Source organism: Acipenser ruthenus, chromosome 6, assembly GCF_902713425.1.
Source record: "Acipenser ruthenus chromosome 6, fAciRut3.2 maternal haplotype, whole genome shotgun sequence".
Classification (NCBI taxonomy): domain Eukaryota; kingdom Metazoa; phylum Chordata; class Actinopteri; order Acipenseriformes; family Acipenseridae; genus Acipenser; species Acipenser ruthenus.
The window spans coordinates 80,559,874-80,581,935 of record NC_081194.1 but is presented as its reverse complement, the minus strand read 5'-3'; the positions used below and the strand labels follow the sequence as shown (position 1 = coordinate 80,581,935).

General features: G+C 37.8%; 1 protein-coding gene across 7 annotated transcripts in view; it reads left to right on the top strand.

Annotated features, from left to right (window-relative positions):
- The first annotated feature begins 13,335 nt into the window (after window positions 1-13,335).
- The window catches only part of LOC117411028 (ral GTPase-activating protein subunit alpha-2-like), a 158,072-nt gene continuing 149,345 nt past the window's right edge, over window positions 13,336-22,062 (top strand). For all 7 annotated transcript variants that reach the window (XM_059025880.1, XM_059025883.1, XM_059025881.1 and 4 more), the window contains exon 1: window positions 13,336-13,620. In XM_059025880.1, the coding sequence (XP_058881863.1) occupies window positions 13,515-13,620 (106 nt within the window). In that variant the 5' untranslated portion in view covers window positions 13,336-13,514. The remainder of the gene's footprint in view (window positions 13,621-22,062) is intronic.

Genomic DNA, 22,062 nt, shown 5'->3' with positions numbered 1-22,062 from the left:
AATATCACATTACAGATATGCTCAGTTAAGTACAGTAAAATCAGTAGAAAATAAGATCAATTTCAAATAAGAGCAAAATAAGGAATTACAGTAAATAATTAGACGAGCGAGTTCGACTAAGAGCAGTTAAACTTATAATACAAATATGTGCTTAAAATCAAGTAGGCCTACAAGATACAGGAAGTAGTTATAATTGAGAGCAGTAGTAGAATACGGCAAGGTATGGAGCAGTTCAGTGCAAGTACAAGCTGATGCAAGTACTGGTACAATTGGGTGCCATATAGTCCAGTATAGTGGAGAGTTGTGAGGTTTACAGATGCTGTCAGAGCAGGTGTGTATTGAGGAGGCCCCAGAAGGTGGCCAGGGACTGAGCAGTCATGTCATATCCGTGGGTAGTAGTTCGTTCCACCACTGAGAGGCAAGGGCAGGGCCGCATTAAAGAATGTGGGGTCCCTACGCTAACACATATTTTGAGGGCCCTATGTATTTTATGGCGAATGGTGTTATTGGGGACGTTGGGGGCGTTGGGGACTGAGTGTGTGAGCAGAGTGGAGCAGGGTAGATGCTGCAGCGGACATTTCCAGCCTGCTTTTTCACAGCACTAGAGCACGGTTTTATTTTTCTTAAATACATGTTCGGCGATGGAGTTTGCACAAAACATTTTAAAAAGGTGACAAATACAGATGCAGTCACTCACTGTACAATATTTTCCATCATGCCTGTGTATGGTAACCGTTAATTTACCAGTTTCAAACCAAAATTAGGCACATTTTTTGTTTTGCAGTCTTGAATTGCATTTTTTTAAAATGCCTTTATATTCAATGTGATTGGCGTTGCACTTTATAATTCATTATGGAGGGAAAAATATATTTTCTCCCGATTGTGGAGTTGCCATATAAAAATGTGAGAAACGTCATCAGTGTGTCCATCTGTCTGCGGTTATTACATAGCCTATATTGTTTGTATACAGTTCTACGGTTTTGCACCAGTGCAGCACTGTGAACACGGTTTATATTTTCTGCACTCCTAAAAGCATAGTTCATACACTGCAGGGTGGTCTGTCAGCTCCATTGAGACTCACTCATATGTGTTCATGCTTTGAGCTCCCTATGAGATACTCGGATACAAACAAGCCCAGCACAAAGCTAATTTGACACGAATCATATGCAAAGTTTTAAATAGGTGAGTACACTGTACACGACATCGTAGGATCTCTCCCAGGAGGCAGAGGGTGTTTGGCATTTGATATTGTACATTAGCAGGAAGCTGCTTACGTGAGAGACTCAGAGACCACGTGCGCTGTAATGGAGAAAGAAATGCACAGCCGTCATAAAAGAACAAAATGAACCAAAACCAAGCTTATATATATATATATATATATATATATATATATATATATATATATATATATATATATATATATATATATATATATATTCTATGTGTAAATATCGGGACTTTCTTCCTATGCATCAGGACACGGGACATTTGCTAGGAAATCGGGACTGTCCCGACCATATAAGGACTGTTGGCATGTATGCAGTGTTTGTAAAAAGTCCCACACAAACAGCGACATCGTGGGGCCCCAATTCTGGTGGAGGAGGAGCGGAGGGGTTGAGAGGTGTTGACAGAAAGGTCGAGACAGCGATTGAAGAGTATAAGAGTTTTGATTATTATTATTATTATTATTATTATTATTATTATTATTATTATTATTATTATTATTATTATTATTATGGAAGTTTTTCAAACATTAAAATATGTGGTTTCTTTCTGGATCGGTCATGTAAAAGTGTTTGAATTTGAAAATGCTATTATTATGCAGTTCATTTTTATTTCAAACTTTATTTTTCAGTCAGCGTAATTGATCAAAACTGCAATGCGTCTTCCTTGTCGAGCCACAGAGATGCAAGTTCAAAGTGCTATCCGAGATCAGATACATTCATAATCATTTTAACAGAGTAAAAGCCTTTAGAAAAGACGTGTTGCACTTTACCTTACATTGACTTGTGTTAACAACAAATAAACATAACACTTTGCTGACAATGCTCTTTCTACAGTATACCAGCCCTTGCTGTGAAATATTAATATAGGAACCCATTTTCACGTACAGTGCCGTGAAAAAGTATTTACCCCGTCTGATTTTCTGCATTTTTGCACATTTTTCACATAGTATTTGGTCAGATTTTTTTGTGGGTTGTAGTAGTATATAGAGGGAGTCTGAGAGAAAAAATGACACCAAAGTTTGGTGCTTCTTTCATTTGTTTGGTGTGCAAGGTAATCAAACATGCAATCTTCAGGTGTGAAAAAGTTATTGCTTCCCCCTAGTTAACTCAACCCAATTAAAGGGATAATTAGGGTCAGCTGTTTGAGTACTTTGGTTAGCAACTAGGCCTGATTTGGGCCAGCCCTGCCCAATATAAATCTGACTAACTTTGGCCCTTACCATCAGATTGAAGTTGTCAGCACACAGGTTCTAGAGGCACATCATGCCACGAACAAAAGAAATTCCTGAAGAGCTCCGGAAAAACGTTGTCGATGCCTATCAGTCTGGATAGGGCTACAAAGCCACTTCTAAGGCTCTGGGGCTCCACCTAACCACAGTCAGAGCTATATTGTCCAAATGGAGAAAGTTTGGGACAGTAGTGAATCTTCCCAGGAGTGGCCGTCCTGCCAAAATCTCTCCAAGAACAACATCCAGGGATCTGCAGGCCTCTCTCGCATCGGCTATGGTCAGTGTTCATGACTCCACCATCAGAAAGACACTGGGCAAAAATGGGATTCATGGCAGAGTAGCAAGGCAGAAACCATTGCTCACTAAGAAGAACATGAATGCTCGTTACAAGTTTGCCAAAAAGCACCTGGATGATCCTCAAGAGTTCTGGAACAATGTTCTATGGACAGATGAGTCAAAAGTGGAACTTTGTGGCCGACATGGGACCAGTTATGTCTGGCGAAAACCAAACTCTACATTCCACAGTAAGAACCTCATACCAACGGTCAAGCATGGTGGTGGTAGTGTCATGGTTTGGGGATGCTTTGCTGCATCAGGACCTGGACGCCTTGCCATCATTGAAGGAACCATGAATTCTGCTCTGTATCAGAGAATTCTACAGGAGAATGTCAAGCTATCCGTCCGTGAGCTGAAGCTGAAGCACAGCTGGATCATGCAGCAAGACAATGATCCGAAACACACAAGCAAGTCTACATCAGAATGGTTGAAGAACAAGAAATTTAAAGTTTTGGAATGGCCTAGTCAAAGTCCAGACCTAAACCCCATTGAGATGTTGTGGCAGGACCTGAAACGAGCAGTTCATGCTCAAAAACCCACAAATGTCACTGAGTTGAAGCAGTTCTGCATGGAGGAGTGAGCCAGAATTCCTCCACGGCGCTGTGAGAGACTAATCAGTAACTACAGGAAGCGTTTGGTTGCAGTTATTGCTGCTAAAGGTGGCGTAACCAGGTATTGAGTCTAAGGGGGGGATTACTTTTTCACACTGGGGCATTGGGTGTTGCATAACTGTTGTGTTATTTGTTCACTGCTGTGACGGACACTGTTTAATATTTTACACATTTCAGAAGCGTGTTACCCCACAAGGCCATATGGAAAATGTTTGCTATCTTTTGTTTACATTTTAGTTTTGCTTTCTTGAGGGAAAACACAGCAGTGGTATTATATTGCTGCCTCACTGTTAAACACAACAGTGGTATTGTATTTCTGCCTAGCTACTAGATGGCTAGTTCACCAAGTGAGAGAGTGGCTAGAAAGCTTGGATCCTTTTTTAGTTCTTTGCAGCAAGATATTTTTTTTAATTGTTAGTGGTATTATATTGTTTTTAATCTATTTGGGTGTGTAATGTGTGATTGTCTCGTTCCTGTTCTTGCCTTCAAAAACATTCTTAAAAGGTAATGTAAATCAAGGGCAATTCTCCTGTTAACCAAATCCAGTTTTACACAAATTAAAGAATGAACGTTCAAATATGCATTCAAAATCCAAAGCAAGCGCTTCTACGCTTCTATTCTAAAAATTCCTTCTTGTGCTAGTTGGCCTACTCTTGTCCTCAAAGCTGTAGTTTAGTCTAATGGGGTTTTAAATGGTACTTGCATGTACAAAAAAAGAAAGCCATAACCATACAAGAAGAAAAGTCAAGTATTCACAAGCCTTCATAAGAACAATTCAGAACAGACAAGTGCTTTTCAAACCTGGGACAGACTTCACTCAACGTGTGTTCACAAACACTTCTATTTGTTGACTTATGCTGCCACCTGCTGGCCATATTCCAGCATTATTGATCATTTTATTTAGTCTAGATAGAGGAATAGCATATTATTACACACATATATATATATATATATATATATATATATATATATATATATATATGTGTGTATTCATGTACACATTAAAACATTTGCATGTGTACCAGTAAGGTTATATACAGTATGCAGGATCATAAGATTTATTACCTATACTTGGTCAGAAACATTTTATACAACTATGACTACATTTTAGGTGCTAACATGACCTTTTAGTAATAACATTTTGTTTTTCCTTTTGAGAAAGCATGAGAGAGAGAGAGAGAGAGAGAGAGAGAGAGAGAGAGAGAGAGAGAGAGAGAGATAATAATAGGGGGGCTTCAGTGAGTTACAGGAAAATAATTCCATCTAGGGTATATGTGACGTCATAAACTATGAGACCTTTATTTCGAGTAGTTCATAAATTTTCACAAAAATCTGAGATGGAATTATTTTCCTTAATAAATGGGTGTTAAGGTTCAAATTGCAAGTGAGTTTAATGAATAATAATAATGTTAAGTCAATATTAAATAATCTTGAATATAATTTTCTTTTTGATAATTCAGGAACAGTGAATTAAACTGGGTAGATAATGAACTGCAAAAAATAACGTATTTTTAAGGAAAAGGTTTCAGTGGGGTATGCTTTTTATTTTATTTTCGCTGTCAGAGTCGAAGATTATTTGTCTTATTCGCTTGATTGGTTCTGCCGTTGGTGAAGGATGATTGTAAATCTTCACAGAGACAGATTTGTTAAAAGTGACTAGAAACCACGAATTGTGGGTGTTGTCGAGTGATTGAAAACGAGACATTTTGTTTTAAAGTGTTTGGGGTGAACAGGTGGCAAATATGGGTCAAAGGTCAAGTATAATCTTCTAGACGAATATGTCATTTTGACGTCACTACTGCGGTATTATGCCTTTTTTTTGAATGGCTCAGGATGCAAATATAGCCTTCATCCATGTATTATACTATATATATATATATATATATATATATATATATATATATATATATATATAGTCTTAGTCTTTAAATAATTGCTGCATACACGGTTATATTATTATTATTATTATTATTATTATTATTATTATTATTATTATTAACAACAACAACAACAATACATGCCCCCCCCCCCCCCCCCTTTTTGTTTGGTTCATAAATGCAGTTGCAGTGTTTATTAATTACTTTATTTTTCTTCTTGATCATAGGCTACTGTACAGATTCTGTAACTGTAATTCCATACCCATGTCTTTATATTTTATTATAAAATATATATCTATTAAGTCGTACGAATGATAATTCAGCCTGTGCTCAAGGTAAGCTAGCGGGCACAGTTCTGAAACTAAAGGTAATAACACACATCTTCAGAACATTTCCCCAAAATGTTCTCCTCAGTCCATGTATTCTCTTTCTTTTGAAACCGTATAATAGTCCTATCAGTACACACCCAAGAGGATGGAAGGGCTGTCCGCTTCAGTTAAACGAGATGCTAGGCTGATCATAGTGATCAGTGAGACTCTGCTTTCACTCATTTCTATTAACCTTTTCACAGAGGGCGGCCCTCGTTCATGCACAGCCAGTCAGGGCATACATTGTAAACCTTGAAATCAGAAAATCGTTTCCCGAAAAGCATATTGTCCTTAGGAATGGGCAGCACAGCTTGTTAGTGGTGACACACTAGTTGAATTTGCTGCTCTTACAAAGACAAAGACCTAAACTTCAGTTAATGCTCAAACTCAGACCACCCAGAACTCTGGAAACAGCGTGTCATGTGTCAACACAGCACTTTTTCAATTTTCCTTTGTTTTTTATATCAGTAAGTAGAAGTTCTTTCTTTCACATTAAAATAATGTGAAAATATTTTACACTTGGTGTATTGTAGCATTCAGATTACACTTGGAGTCCACATTGCATTCCATTGAATGGAAAGCTGAATTACGGTATCTTCACAGCTAAATATAAAGCACATTCATGTATGAAAGCATTCATGGATACAGTGGACTGCAGTCCCCTGCCCTTTGTACAGACTTCGATCAAAGTTATACATGCCTATTTATTGACGTCATTCACATATTTTGGAGTGCAGGGTGCATGGTAAAGAGAATCATAGCAGAATTATTTGACATTGCAAAGCTGTAACCTAAATGCCATGGAAACCCACTGCAAGTTAAGAAAAAGCATCATCTCAAAGGGAATCTGAATATGACATCATATTTTTGGTATGCATTTTATAACGTGCATGTGTGTTTTGTGGAAAACTTACGGAAGTCCCAGGATTTGTGGAGATATGATTTATTGTATTTTCTTTTCATTTTGAGGTAGTATTCTTTTCATAAATGTTTTGAAATATGTATTTTTTTAAAAGCAGTGTTATTTAGTAATCATAACTCTGTTGCATGTTCTCGAAGGTAGAGGTTATCATATCTCCACAGACAGTTTGGTTTCAGTCGTTTTTTTTAACTCACATTCCAATGCTTTGAGGCACTTGTAACCTGTTTCTTTTCTTGAACATCTGCAGGACTACAAGGACCAGCATGCATTGCAATGTGATCTTAAAAGCAGGACATCTTCATTATTTTGCACTGTATTCAGGCATTATCATTGAACATGATCATATAATGGCCATTTTAGTAAAAGCAGCAATCACCAACATAGGCAGAAGCAAGTAAAACACACATTTAAGGTGTTTTTTTTTAAGGTGTTTTTTTTCTGAAGGTGTTTTTTTTTCTGTGACCTACTTACTTTGATGAAATCAAAGTCATTCAAAATGGACAAGCACCAGCTTCTTGTGAATTTGTATAAGAGGAACTAAGATGTCAACAGTGATTATTCATATGCCATTATCAGCTCCCCTGTTCTCTGTTGCTATTAGAGACAACCTTGTTTCTAGTGGAAAGGGGTTTCCTAATGAAACAAGAGCACGCTCTTTGACCTATAGCTGTCTTTGTATTTTCCCCAGCATCCCCAGTTATAATCAACCTGCCCTGTACCACTCTATCTGGAGCTAACATTCGAGACACAGAGGTAGAATGAATAGCTTTCAACAGAAGAGTAACAGCAAAAAGGTATTGGGCACTCTCTACTGAAAAGGGGTTTCCTTTCATTGAATCTTAAACACAATAAGTATACATAAAACAATGTCACTTACTGTATGGCTAATTACACACCTCACATTTAAAATACTACTATTCAATACATGCACCTCTGATAGATGTTAAACAACAAAGAAAGGCCTTTCTTGTTGGCAGGTGTGGGCTGGGACAACTATTGCAACATAAGCACCCGGGGAAATGGGTTTAGTTATTGAGTTATTTAGTTATTTATTGCATTTATATAGTGCTTTTTATACAAAAGTATTGCAAAGCACTGTACAGTACATAGCAGAAAAAAAGAACAAATAACAGTATACACACAATAATAATACAAAAGCAGCAATTTTAAAGTTACATTAAAACCCACTAAGATACGAAATCCATTTTATAAAAGTGTGTTTTTAGTCTTGACTTGAAAACTGTAACGGTCCCAGCTTCCCTGATAAAGGAAGGCAGAGCATTCCATAATTTAGGAGCACTACAAGAAAAAGCCCTTCCTCCCGAGGCTCCCGTGTTGCTTTTGTTGACCCTAGGAACAACCAGCAGCCCTGCATCCTTTGATCTCAGAGTGCGGTTTGGAAGATACAGAGTCAGTAACTCCTGCAAATAACTAGGTGCTAATCCATTCAGGGCCTTGTAAGTTAACAGCATAATCTTAAAATCAATTCTATACTGCACAGGGAACCAGTGTAAAGAGGCCAGAACAGGGGTAATATGTTCACTTTTTCTGGTTTTAGTTAGGATTCTAGCGGCGGCATTCTGAACAAGCTGCAAGCGGGATACCACACGTTTTGGGACACCAGGAAAAAGTGCATTACAATAATCAATTCTAGATGAAACAAAGGCATGCATTAGTCTCTCGGCACCAGATACGGAAATAATTGGTCTAAGTTTGGCTATATTTCTCAAATGCTATATTTCTCAATTGGTAAAAAGATACTGTAGCGTGCACGGGAGTAGGGTCAGGGCTGGTAGGTGATGCAAACTAAAAAGATATAAGCCTGATATCAGCTCCTGCAAGGGAGCTGGCTCTTTTGTACAGTGGTATTGGCGCTATGCTTTTTTCCCTGCCTGCGGGAACCGAGATCGTTATAATATTTTAGTAACTTCCCTAATATGAGTCTCAAATGATAGATCAGGATCAAAGACCCTCAGACTCTTAATTTCTAGTTTAAGTTTTGATGAGAAACTGCAAGGGTCGAGATCATGTAATCCCACATTTCATTTAAGTTGGTTCTGTGAGCCCACTAGCATTATCTGAATTCTGTGACAGCCAATGCTTGATGTCTGTAAGGTAAGTATCTAATAACACCCAGGCAGAAAGAAATTCCTGGCTTTAGGGACAAATATAGCTGGGTATCATCAGCATAGCAATGGAAGTTCACTCCGTGTCTGAGGATAATGTTACCTAACGGTAGCATATATAATGAAAACAGCAAGGGATCTAGAATGGAGCCCAGTGGAACACCACAGACCACTTCCGATAATGCAGATTTTACCTCCCAATAGAGACGAACTGAAATCTATCAGAAAGATAAGATTTGAACGAGGATAGGACAAGGCCAGTCAGTCCTACTGTGCTTTCAAGACGATTCAGTAGGATGGAATGGTCTACAGTATCAAAGGCAGCACTTAGATCTAGAAGAATTGAAACTAAATAATGTGTTTCTGGTTTATAATACATATTTGAGACAAGCTTTTAGTGAACACAAATTGGCCTATTATTAGACATATGAATCTAGTAAGAAGCAATTCAGAAAAATAATTTAACTGTATTTGCTTCAGAATCTGTTTTCAATAGCATCACTCCTAGCCCAGCACTAGCATGTAGCCTTAATAAACAATTAATTATATGACGCTTTCTTTAAAATAAAATGTATAAGAAATCTGAACATCTTTTCCAATTCATCAGTTGGAACTTGCATTAATATCTGCATGTTACTTACCTACAAATCAATGAAGCCAATTGGACGCCCCGCTCTCATTACTTTATTATTATTATTTATTTCTTAGCAGACGCCCTTATCCAGGGCGACTTACAATTGTTACAAGATATCACATTATTTTTACATACAATTACCCATTTATACAGTTGGGTTTTTACTGGAGCAATCTAGGTAAAGTACCTTGCTCAAGGGTACAGCAGCAGTGTCCCCCACAAGGGATTGAACCCACGACCCTCCGGTCAGAAGTCCAGAGCCCTAACCACTACTCCACACTGCTGCCCTATGCTCCAGTTAATTTACACTGCTGGAGATCTTTCTTCACTGAAATCACATTGATTTATCAATCCTTAAAAGCTTTCCATTGAAAACAGAAGAAATGACAGCAACTGAAAACCTTCAGTGAGGAAATCAAGTGGTGCTTCACCCTTTTAGCTTTCATTTGAAATAGTAAAGAAGGTTCAGGGGACTGGTCTTAATTAAACAGTACTAAAGGCAAGCATGTGACGCCATATTCCTTTCAACCTCTTTCTATTTCAGTCAATTCAAGAGCTGATGTGGAATTGACAATACAGAATATGAAATGTGTGCAGCTGCCCTGAATGCGTTTCTTAGTGCCACAAAGACCTTCTCACTTTATAAAAAAAAAAAAAAAGTGAACTTGTGCTTCTCACAAGACCATAGTATTATTTGCATGCTAGTAGATAAGCAGCATGCCAGACATAGGTCCCCTAGCATTGTCTGAAACAAAAATGTAATGTTCAAAATCATACATTTTTTTGATCCTGTAATTTGTGAGACTACATAATAAGGCTCCCTTGCAATTGCAGATCTTTCCCCCAGGTGTCACTGCATTGTATAATTTGAACTCAGTAACCATAATTCCATGTTACACTATAGAGTTGCTAAATGTATGTCACACATGTCCAGCTGTGATGAAAAGGACTTCAGCTTGTATGTATCATAGTAATGTATCATAATCTCCGGGTGAGGTATATGGAGAAAATGTGTCCCACCACTAACTTTTCAAGCTTTAGTCAGCCAAACTCAATTAAATGTGTAGTACAAAATACTAATACTAATGTCATTCTGTTATGTTTGGTCATGCATTTTTGTTGAAATAAATGTAAGACAATTGAATACACATCTAATAAAAAAAAGGGTTTAAATGCTACTATGTGTATATTTTACTGGTGAAAATTGAATAATTATCATCTCGATGTACACATTTACCATTAAGCATGAGATAGTGTGTTGCTCCATTGCATATTGAAAAAGTGTATTTTCGTGACTACAGAAATAAAGTTTTCACCTTTCATATTAATGTCAACATTTTGTTGCATTTAAAATCGATTCATCTCACCCAGAATTCTCCAAGCCATAACACAATTTGTATCATTTTGTTAATGGTTAGGAGGAGTGAATATTTTAAGTGGGCTGTATATTTAAAATGGAGGCTCCACGCACAGGATGAACATCACTGTGTCCCTCCCGGAGCAGGAGGGGTCAGATAGGAACACAATTGAAAGGAAGTGTAACTGTGCCAATGCAGTTAGCTGCTGTGCAGTCCAGCTCAGTCAGCACAAGCAGGGGAAGTGTCATCAAGGTCGCCCTGGCATTCTCCTCCAGATTTGTTTTGCATACCCTTAGCTATCATTTGAATACTGTGACAATTGCCTTGTGCTTTCCCTGCTGGTCTCTGTATACTCCCATGAGAGCAGCCACGCTCAGTGACCAGGCAGGATTCCTGGAACACTGGACTGCAGCTTTCCATAGGCACTGCTCCCATTGGCTCTGAGCTCTGCAGTGACAGGCACTTCCAATACTTCCTATACTTCCAATACACTACAGGACCAGCAGTGCATTTGAAGCCTGACTTCAGTTTCTACACAACTCCTACCTCCCACTGATTGATGCTGTAAAGTTTGATATGCTCCATATACTCATGCCAAGGTAGAGTGCTGGGTGGAGAAAAGCGATTGCAGCTTTATACAGGAGGGACATTTATGGCAAATCTTGTTTTTCTTGTTCTTGTTCTTCAGGTTTTTCTTGTCTTTCCCCTTTGCTGAGAATGCAAGACATATTACAAAAGGTGGATTTTCTTGACCCATGTCATACTTGAATTACCCTAATGGATACAAGGGGTACATTTCTGCAGTCAATGTATTCAATTCCACACCTCACCTCAAGGAATATTTAACTTGCCACCTAAAGGAATACTCTATTATTATTCTGTGAGATGAGCTCATAATCATCATGTATTACTGTTTCACAGCTATAGACAGGTAGATTCTAAACACAGCTATAGACAGGTAGATTCTGAACACAGCTATATAGACAGGTAGATTCTGAACACAGCTATAGAGACAGGTAGATTCTGAGCACAGCTATAGAGACAGGTAGATTCTGAGCACAGCTATAGAGACAGGTAGATTCTGAACACAGCTATACAGGTAGATTCTGAACACAACTATAGACAGGTAGATTCTGAACACAGCTATAGAGACAGGTAGATTCTGAACACAGCTATACAGGTAGATTCTGAACACAACTATAGACAGGTAGATTCTGAACACAGCTATAGAGACAGGTAGATTCTGAACACAGCTATACAGGTAGATTCTGAACACAACTATAGACAGGTAGATTCTGAACACAGCTATAGAGACAGGTAGATTCTGAACACAGCTATAGAGACAGGTAGATTCTGAACACAGCTATAGAGACAGGTAGATTCTGAACACAGCTATAGAGACAGGTAGATTCTGAACACAGCTATAGAGACAGGTAGATTCTGAACACAGCTATAGAGACAGGTAGATTCTGAACACAGCTATAGAGACAGGTAGATTCTGAACACAGCTATAGAGACAGGTAGATTCTGAACACAGCTATAGACAGGTAGATTCTGAGCACAGCTATAGAGACAGGTAGATTCTGAATACAGTTATAATAATGGGATACGTTGTGTAAAGATGTGATCTAGAAAAAAGGCCAAATAAAATATACTTTTTGGCATTTTCCATGGAAACAAATGGTTCCCCCCTTCTTACTTTGTATGTGTCACTGTCTTCTGTAATCCGTGGGATATTTCCTTTGGTTTTTAGTCAGAAAAGGGCAAAACACATGTATTATAGGATATTTCCTAAACAAGTTGCAGATTTAAACAAATTAAAACTTCTAGGGATGATAAAAATAAACTATTTTCAAAAAATGGTTGAACTATTTATAACATAGGGCCATAAAGTGATACTTCATCAGAATGTGGTACGTGTTCACCGTTTAATGGCAGATAATAAAACTCAGTTAGTACCCCATCAATAATCATGTTTCAACAACTGGATTTACGCAGTTGATGGCGAGTACCTAATAACATAACTTCAGTCTTGTCACTGTTTAACTACAGAAAGCTTTGTTGCATCCAGAGCTTGATGTCAGCAATACAATTTGTTAGCACAGAAACAGCCAAGTCAATATCAGGTGTGGTTTGCAGATAAATCTGGGTATCATCGGCATAGATGTGAAAATTTACACCGTGACTTCGAAAAATTTGACATATCGGAAGCATATATATGATAAATAGGATAGGTCCCAATATGGAGCTTTGAGGAACACCAGAAGAAACCAACCCAGTAATAGACCTGAAACCGCCCAAAGAGGCTTTCTCTCATGGAGTTAAGAATTAAACCTGACTTGAGTGGTTCATAAAGATTATTTAACATGAGATGATTATTTAATTGTTGTGCCACTGCATGTTCACGAGCTTGAGACAGGAATGGTAACATTTTTTGGACTTTGGTTCTGTAAGATTTTAAATGTAACCACTGTTATTAAAAGATTAATCATATCCACATTTTGAAGAGAAGAGTACTGCTTCTTATTAAACAAGTCAGCAGTGGTTCTGGCTCCTCTGAGTTTGCGTACATCTTTTCAGTTGAATGTTATTCAGCAGAGCAGCGTTTAAATAACCTCTGGTTACGTGCCCTTGAGCGCTGCGAGCGACGTTCCTACGCAGACCGCGTCACGTTACGGGCCTCTGCTGAGTTTCCGTGTTTACACACCCACGAAAGGAGGAGACAAGCATAGCGTCAGATTGGCACAAGGCGAGAGGAGACACTAACACACAGACTGCATGGTAAAAGGAGGAAAAAACAGCTGCCAAAATAGCTTTCTATAGCGGAATGTTTTCTCGAAAGAGCCATGGAGACGTCAAGAAATCTACACAGAAAGTTCTGGACCCAAAGAAGGATGTACTGACCCGCTTGAAGCACCTCAGGTCTCTGCTAGGTAAGTGGACAGATCCAGAGATCATGAGCCAGTTGAGTAGAAGATACACACACACAGTCAGTGCAGTGGTGCAGTGCATCCCAGTGTTATTGTCTTTACGAGATGGCATCGGTACTAGTTGTAACCACTTGGCTCGTGTTAGTGGTAGAGAGATCTAAGCAGGTACTGTTTATGTTGACTGATCTTTGCAGATGTCATTGTCCACCGAATACGGAGGCCATGCATGGGGGCAGTCAAATAATACTGCTGGCTGCAGATGCGCTTCACTTCCTGACAAACTGGCTGGAGACCGTACCTGTGCCGAATTGTACTGTAGTGCTCTTTTTCGTTATTACATCAGTGACAGCCTTGTCATTTGCGGTAGTTATTTATTGAAACATTCACCCTATTGAGTTAGTCATCATAGAAACACACTGTACGCTTCATTTGAACAAAGAGTCTTCGTGTTTCAGGTTTGGGAGTTAAACCAACCATTTGTACATTTAACTGGTTTCACACTTTGATTTAGCCTGTGGATATTGGGTTTCCAGTCGTGCAGTGGAAGTATTTTACTAATATACAGGAATAATTACAACCAGAAATAAACAAGAAATACATCTTGGAGGGCAATACATTATTGATTTTGTGAATAAAATAAAGATGATTAATATCTGAATGGACATAATATAATCTTAAGTGCTGTGTTGTGAAAAAAAAAAAAAAACCACAAAATATAATTGATACTGTATTATGACATTGAAAAATCATTTGGTAGCTTAGACACCCTGACATTTAGCTTGCACTAGTACATTGCAGTGTAATTCAGTGTTCCATGGATGTTGTAAAACAACTTTATTTTGAAGCTCCTGCAGGATATTTACGTTTTGTGGCAGTTTTGTTTAACCCACATATCCTCTAATGATAGTAGACTGTAGCAGAAGAGAATAAAGATATACAGTGTACTTGAATTAACCAAGAAAGTGGGTTAAAAGCAGTTAGGTCATTTTATTTTTCCTATGATGGGTCACTGTGCAAATCTGTGTTTAGTTTTTGTTAAAATGAAACCGGGCAGGTTGCACCATTAAAGAGGAACAGTACACTAGTGGATGTATGAAACCAGTGCTAATTAAATGGTCTGCAGTGACACTGTAGATAAAACCTTTTACATGATCTGCCTGGAAATAATTTCTACATCTTGAGTGTCTAAAACAAATCCTACATGTGTCTGGTTAACTTGTGGTTAACCTGTGGTTTGCCTGCCTTGTTTCAGCTTGATCGATTAACATCTGGGGTCTTTCAACAACCCTGCATTTTCTGAGATGGAGTCCATTTGATATGTTCCAAAAGTGGATAGGTGTGCATGGATTTCAGCTTGCATCCTTGTTTACACAGAATATGGTGATTTTGCATGAGACATTCAGTATGTAAATGCACATTGAAGGCTGGTATAACCATACAAGGTTTGAAAACACAGATGTACTGCACAGAGAAAGAATGTAATTCAGCAGGTTCTATCCAGACAGATGCAGGATTGCTATAATATTGTGCCACAGTTAATGATACCCTGCAATGAAGATACATTAGGATGTGTGTGTGCTGAGCCAGTGTCCTTGTGTAAGCTTGACCCTGCAGCACAGGTGCTGTAGTAAGGGTCCCATGTAAACACAGCTGGTATGACAGGTTTCCTTTCCAGCACGCACAATGATTCATTGCCTCCCTTGCACTGCCTCACCCTGGCTGCCTGTGCTGTCGCACATTGCTCCTCGATCCATTCGCGCGATGCCGTAACCCTCCAGGAAGTCCAGCGAATCGTGAAAAACGAACGTCTCCCCATCCACCAGAATCTCAACAACGTCCCTCTCCACCGCGTGAAGTCACGCAAGCCCCTTTGGCCCCTCGCGCTTAACCTTTGACAATGCTTCTTCAACCTTGATGATGCTTGGAAAGCTGAATGGAGTTCACAAGAATTCCATTATTTTATTTATTAATTTTTTAATTTTTTTATTTATTTTTTTGATCGCGCATTAGCTGCTTGCAAGATCAGTGACATGACAGATAAACCAAACAGAGCAGGGAATTTGCTTTATACTTTACTAGAATGGCGCCAGCGGTACAGTGATTACAAGTATACAGTAGGCTACAATATTTTACCAGAGTTATGGCTGAGATAATATATATAAACAGGAGGGAACACCGTACCCTCAGTGGCTATCACAGTGTTACCGAGGTGCAGGGACACTGCAGCTCCAGCACAGTAGAAAGTTAATAAATTATTATTATTTTTTTATTTCCAACTGAACAATTAGCTAACGGTATTGTGAGGGAGCCCCCTCACATGGTAATGTCTTTATAAAGTGTGCAGCGCATTTGTACTATTTTAAATGTATACCCTGACGTTATTGTTGTTTTTATTAAGTCAGCAGAAAGCCGTGCTTGTGTTTATATTCGGTGTACACGCAACCAAGTTCATTTGTATGATTCTACTGTATATTGATTGTATAATAACAATACGTCTTGAAAACAAATGCAGCACTTGCAGAGTTTAGTTACTGATAATGAGCGGTGGATACTGTGAGTGCACAGGATAAAGAAAACAATAACTAGGCCTTTTTATATTCATGTGTTTTATAGATATTTTCATGAATATTTAAAAATATAAAAGTAAATGGTATGAAATTGTTCAACTAATGAAGACTGGTAAAAGGTGGGGCTAGGGTCTATAAATGGCACAAGTGCATAATAATTCCCACAGTCCATTTAGGACCCAAAACAGGATTGTTTTAATTTGTTACACAGTGAATACTTTAAAACTAATGATGAGATATTGGTTGGATCAAAACCCAGACTGTGAGTCCCCAGGACTGATCAAGTCTGGGAAAATAATGCAAATGATGGTCAAACATAATTCCCTACATTTTATATATAAACTATTATTAGCTTGTTATTGTTTGGTAGAAATATTAACAGAAACTAGGTTGTTAGCAAACGTTGGCAAATGTTGGATTTCTTTTCTGAACCTTTCAGTTGTATCTGTCTACATTTTTTTTTAATGGAGCAAGCGTAATATGGAAATGTTTATCTGCTGAAAAATGTGGACTACCAAAATTTGTGGTGGGCTACCATAGTTTATTTTTTGGTAGCCCATCGGTCTACCCCTGCCGCTACTCCTGATGCAATTATCTGGCTTAATCACCTAAATGCAAAATTATAGTTGTTGCTCTACATCTATATCAGCCAAATGAAGAAGACGACAATGACGTTTTGTACTTGCCTGTTTTTGTGATATGGAGACGATGATGAGTTTAGACTTTGCACAAAGTAGAGTTAGACTAAGTGAAGATTTTCCTGTTCTATTTGATTAACAGCCATTAATGTCATGGTTGGCTAAGCAGGTCTGCTATTGAAAAGTGAAAGACTGGAGGACACTTGACTGTTTTTCCATTAAAAGTATAAACAAAGTAGCTAGAATGTAAACGTTCTTAGCAAATGAAGGAACATAAGAAAGATGTTTAGAAATAATACAAACTTTGGTCATACTTTAGAATATTATATCTTTTTTTTTTTTTTTTTGTATTACAAAAATTGTTATGACCACTGTTTATAATGAAGACAATGTAACAGTTTTTTTTTTTTTTTTAAGAGAACGTCCTCAGATTTTGATTACGTTTTGCAGGTTTGTTAAACTGAGGATCTTTTTAAAGCAGCATTAAGATTCCAAAGATATGTTGTATTTTTTAAAGCTTTCAATAAAAAGTACATGTACGTCATAATATGTCAATCGCCTGCTTTTATTGGCCCAGAAAAAGAAAAAAAACATGTTTAATTCCTCCAAGTGCTTTTTAAACCAAGCACAAGTAATGTAACATTTCTAGGTGCAAAGTCTGAAATTAGAAGAGAAAGTTGTGAGTCGCCCTGGTTGATTATCTTCCTTTCATATTGACTGTTTAACTAGAAGGTTAACAGGAAGCTTGTCTGAGGATAATATACAAAAAGCAGCTTTAGCACAAACTTCCAAGCCTTTTGTCATGGTTATTTGTTTTTGCAGGGTTAGAAACTTGCATGTCCTCATGATGTTAGTGGGTGCTTGTTTGATTTGATTTCAATTCTTATTTGCTTTCTAAGTTAATAATGTTTATTTTCTTATAAGCCTAGTCACTCTATTAAAATAAACAGGAGCTGAGGGTAAAGTTTAATTTTTTTTTTTACACATTTCTTCTGTGCACAGCTACAATTTAAAATTATTGGGCAAGATTCTCAGAATTCCGTGTTATTTCTTCCATTTTTTTGTAACAGATTGATACACAAAAGCTGACTGTGCTTATCAATAACAAAACAAACACATACCCTCGGTCTTTGGAATCTAGCTTTGGGAAATATATTACAATAATAAAGGTGCTATAAAATGTACTTTATAAAAAATATTATTTCTCCATCAGGCTTCTCCCCAGGAATTCTGTACAGCCGGGCGTACATTATAGCCGGGAGCACTTTTAATGGAAAAATAAACTTACCTTAAATATATAATACGACAAAGAATTTGAACAATGTGTTGTCTTTTGTTGACTAACTGGTTTTGCTTTTTTATGTTCTACATTTTCTTTTTCATTTCTGTTTTTTATTATGGTAAATGACTGTGCTTATTTAGGCACTCTACGATTTGACTGGGGAAAGATAACAGTTTTATTGGAGTTCACAAAAAAAACAAAAAACGGTAACCTTTGCACTTCCTTATTACCTTAATTATTGAGCTTATTGCCTCATTTAAATGGTTTTCTTTATGTTAAGTTTTCAGGGCATTTTGTGAATGCACGTCTCTTCTGGTTTTTTGCTGTTTTACATTTTTTGAACGCAACTGTTCATTTTAACCCTTTTTTTTTTTTTTTTTTTTTTACACAACAGTACTCGCACACGTTTGGTCACCATCATAACTGTTGCATGGAGTGTAATAACCCAGCACCTCTGCCCTTAAGCATTTGTATGTCAGCTGACAATGTTCAGCTAATATCCCATCACGACTTTCTTCTTAAAGGCATACAGCCTCTATATATGAACCCCCAATATCTGTCACAAGCACCTGGGTACAACAAAATGAATACACTTTTTTATGTATATGTATTGCAATTATTTACTATAAATCACCTTACAGTACAATAATATGACAAAAAATGGACTGAATGATAATACCTGAAAATAATCTTAATATTTTTTTAATAAAGTAGCGGCGCAAATATAGATTGTGCTGATCGCTGGCTTATTTTGACCCCCTGCGTTCATTGTCACTATTTTTGCTTTGAAAATAATTGATTATTTTTTTAGCAGTCATTTTTACCATTTTAGCCTCTCGAAGTGCTTAACACAGAATACCCCCCCTTTCAACTCTCTGATTGGTTAAATGTTGTGTCAAGACGTAAACAGCTCTCAATGTGGTTCCAAGATTTTTTTTCACCCAGCAACGCACAGGTGATCTAGTCTTCTAGAAGTGTAATCAATCCTTATTGTTAAAGGCACAGGAGCATCTGCAAGACGGGCGGATCGGGTTTTTTCAGCCGGGCGGTGACAGCCACTTTTCCGAGCGACCCGCCCTGCCTGAAAAAGCCTGGGGAGAGCTCTATCCATTGTGTTTAGATTTACGCATTGTTAAAAGCAGTAAGACCTATTGCAGTAACTATTGTAATGAGTTATTAGTTTCAATAACAATAATAGATTTAAACAAAACGCAAGCCACAGTGGCGTGCTAATGATGATGCAATAAAATGGACTGTTGCTGAACACCTGCCCTGCCTTTCAGTATTGATACAGGAGAAATGTACTTTGTCCTTGCTATGTGAAAAATAGAAATGATGCATTTTCATGCCATTAAAGCACTCTGGATGCATTCCGTACAGGGTACAATCCCGTTGTGATATTATCAGAACACTCTCCAACACAACCTGCTGTACAGTACCTACTGTTTCACAGTTCCACTTTGATATCACATGCCCCACAGTGTCAAATGAAGCATTAGTGCCTAAGGGCCACCTAAGGCACTTATGCCTCACTACTATTACTGTAGTACATTATGAGATATATTATCCCTATACAGCAATCACTATATTATCCCTAATTTCCTTTGGGCACTTTGTGATATGCAGGGACAGTTTGCAGACCTGCAGGCTGCTGTAAGTGACCGTCTGAGCTCATTATGAGTAGAGCATGCAGGTTCTCTGAGGGCTGACAGGTTTATTATTTTTCATTATTTAAGAAGATGTCAAGGTTATCTAGACCTTCAGGTTGGACACCAATCAAGAGAGCAGCAGAGAACAAATGCTGCTGAATTTAGTATTTGGCAAATTTACTTTAGATTTACTTTCAAGTTCCAAAAGGTTCAACATGAGTTAAGAGTGAAATGACTACAATACTGTACATATGCAGTAGCACTGCATTAAGCACACATATATAATATACTGTATATTATTTGACCACTCAAGTATATGTGCAATTCTCAATGCACACAATAATACTGTACCTTGGATTGGATAATAGGATTGTTGAGATCTGTTGCAGTATCTTAAACAGGAACAATTGGTTAACAATAGACAACTGATTAAAAACAAGGGTTTCTCCAGGACTTATAGAATAGCCAAAATGGTACAATACCTCTATGCTTTCATGTCTGTTTTACAACTGGTGAGTTAATTTTGTTTTTGTTAATGCACTGAGACAGCCCTCCTTGACCAGAGGTGGTTGTGCATAAACATATTACTGTAGTGCTGGAATTGAAACTACATATTGTTATTCTTCTAAACCCTCAGATGTAAAAAGTCATGCTTGCACTAATTCATAGGATTGTAATAATAGGTCAGTTTTCTTCTTCAAAATAAAAAGTCAGTCTTCTTCAGGTAATCTTCAATCCAAAAAGTTTTATTCAGGAACAAAGCAAATCCAAAGACAGCACAGGACGCAATTACAGCAATACTGTAAGCGCAGATCTCGACAGATGGAAATCTTGAGCAATGAAATACAAGTTACAAATATTAATATACAGGGCAGGTTAGGTCCCCCAGGTAGTGGAAATCTCCTGCTTTCACCAATGAACAGAGTGCACCCCCCCCCCCCCCCCTTATTGGAGGCGCGTCAGCCTGGCATGGCACCCTGTGACGGCTCCTGAAGTTTTGTTGATTAGAACCAGTTTTATTTGGGTTGATTGTGGTTCACACCTATGATTTTAAAATCAGCATTTTAAGTAGAAACAACTCATGCATAAACAAGGATCATCCGCCTGAGGTCACCTGCTCTTTGAGTCATAAAGAAAACAGTTTGTTATCATGACTCTTAGATATGCAGCACCTTTTGGCTGCGTGCAAAGTTACTGAGCTACAAGGACAGGGCAGCGCTAAGCAGTAGATTTAAAAAGAACCTTACATTAAACACAGGAAAATCACACAATGTTCAGAGACAGTTTCTCACTGTTTTACCATTTAAAGGGGCACATAACATTATTCCAATGTATATAAAACCTTACATGATTGTACCTCTGTTTATTGTATTCAAATAACACTACTGTAAGAAGTCTTACTGTAGAACATATTAACCCTTTCCACTCCCCTTTACAATAATTGTGCACCAGCAATGAAAGAAAATGAAAGACAAAGGCAGGAGGCTTTGAATAAACTTCATAACCTCATTCTGAACAAGCAGCACGATCAACAGTAACACGTGTAGGCTACAAGATATCTTTATTCAAACTTAAAAAAAACAACTTTTTGCTAATAAAATAGTATTGGAACCTAATGGTACAGGTAACTTAAATACTGAAACGTACTCAAATCCTAACTAGAAGCTACTTGTATTCTGTTACGTGCTTTACATCTTTTGAAGAGGTGGGTAAGAATTGAAGAGCAGCTGCTTGTAAGTAGAATACTTTTATTTTGTTTCAATTTATTAATAAGGTATTGGAAATACCCACAATGCCCTTGCTTTCAGCTCACAACATTTAACTGCACAGGGTGGGCCTTACCAGACACTGAAGCCTTCTTCTTTGGGTTATATTGCTTTATCATGTAGCTCATCATGTTTCTTTGCCTTTTGAAGGCAATTGACACATAAGCCATTTACTATAAACATCTTGTAGCCTTGACTGGTGAAGCATAATCTTTCTTAGCTGCTTGTCTATAAAAAAATACTGCAGTCACTAAAGCCTTATGGGTGAGGAGAGGATGATTGCTAGCAATTCTCCTGAAGCTCGGGCAGTACATGAAGCATTGTGACACTTATCTTGGCTGGGGATTGATGTGGTACTGTGCAGTAGCATGCACTGGGAATATTTAACATGTCATTCTTTTACTAGAAGTAGCTGAACTTGCTGTTAATTATTTTATCTTCTTTTAAGGTTTTTACAGTAGCTTCCAGACTGTAAATTAGTGTAGGTTTTGCCATCTGGCGGAATCTCACTTTTATAATTTGTTCATGCTCACAGTTCTGATT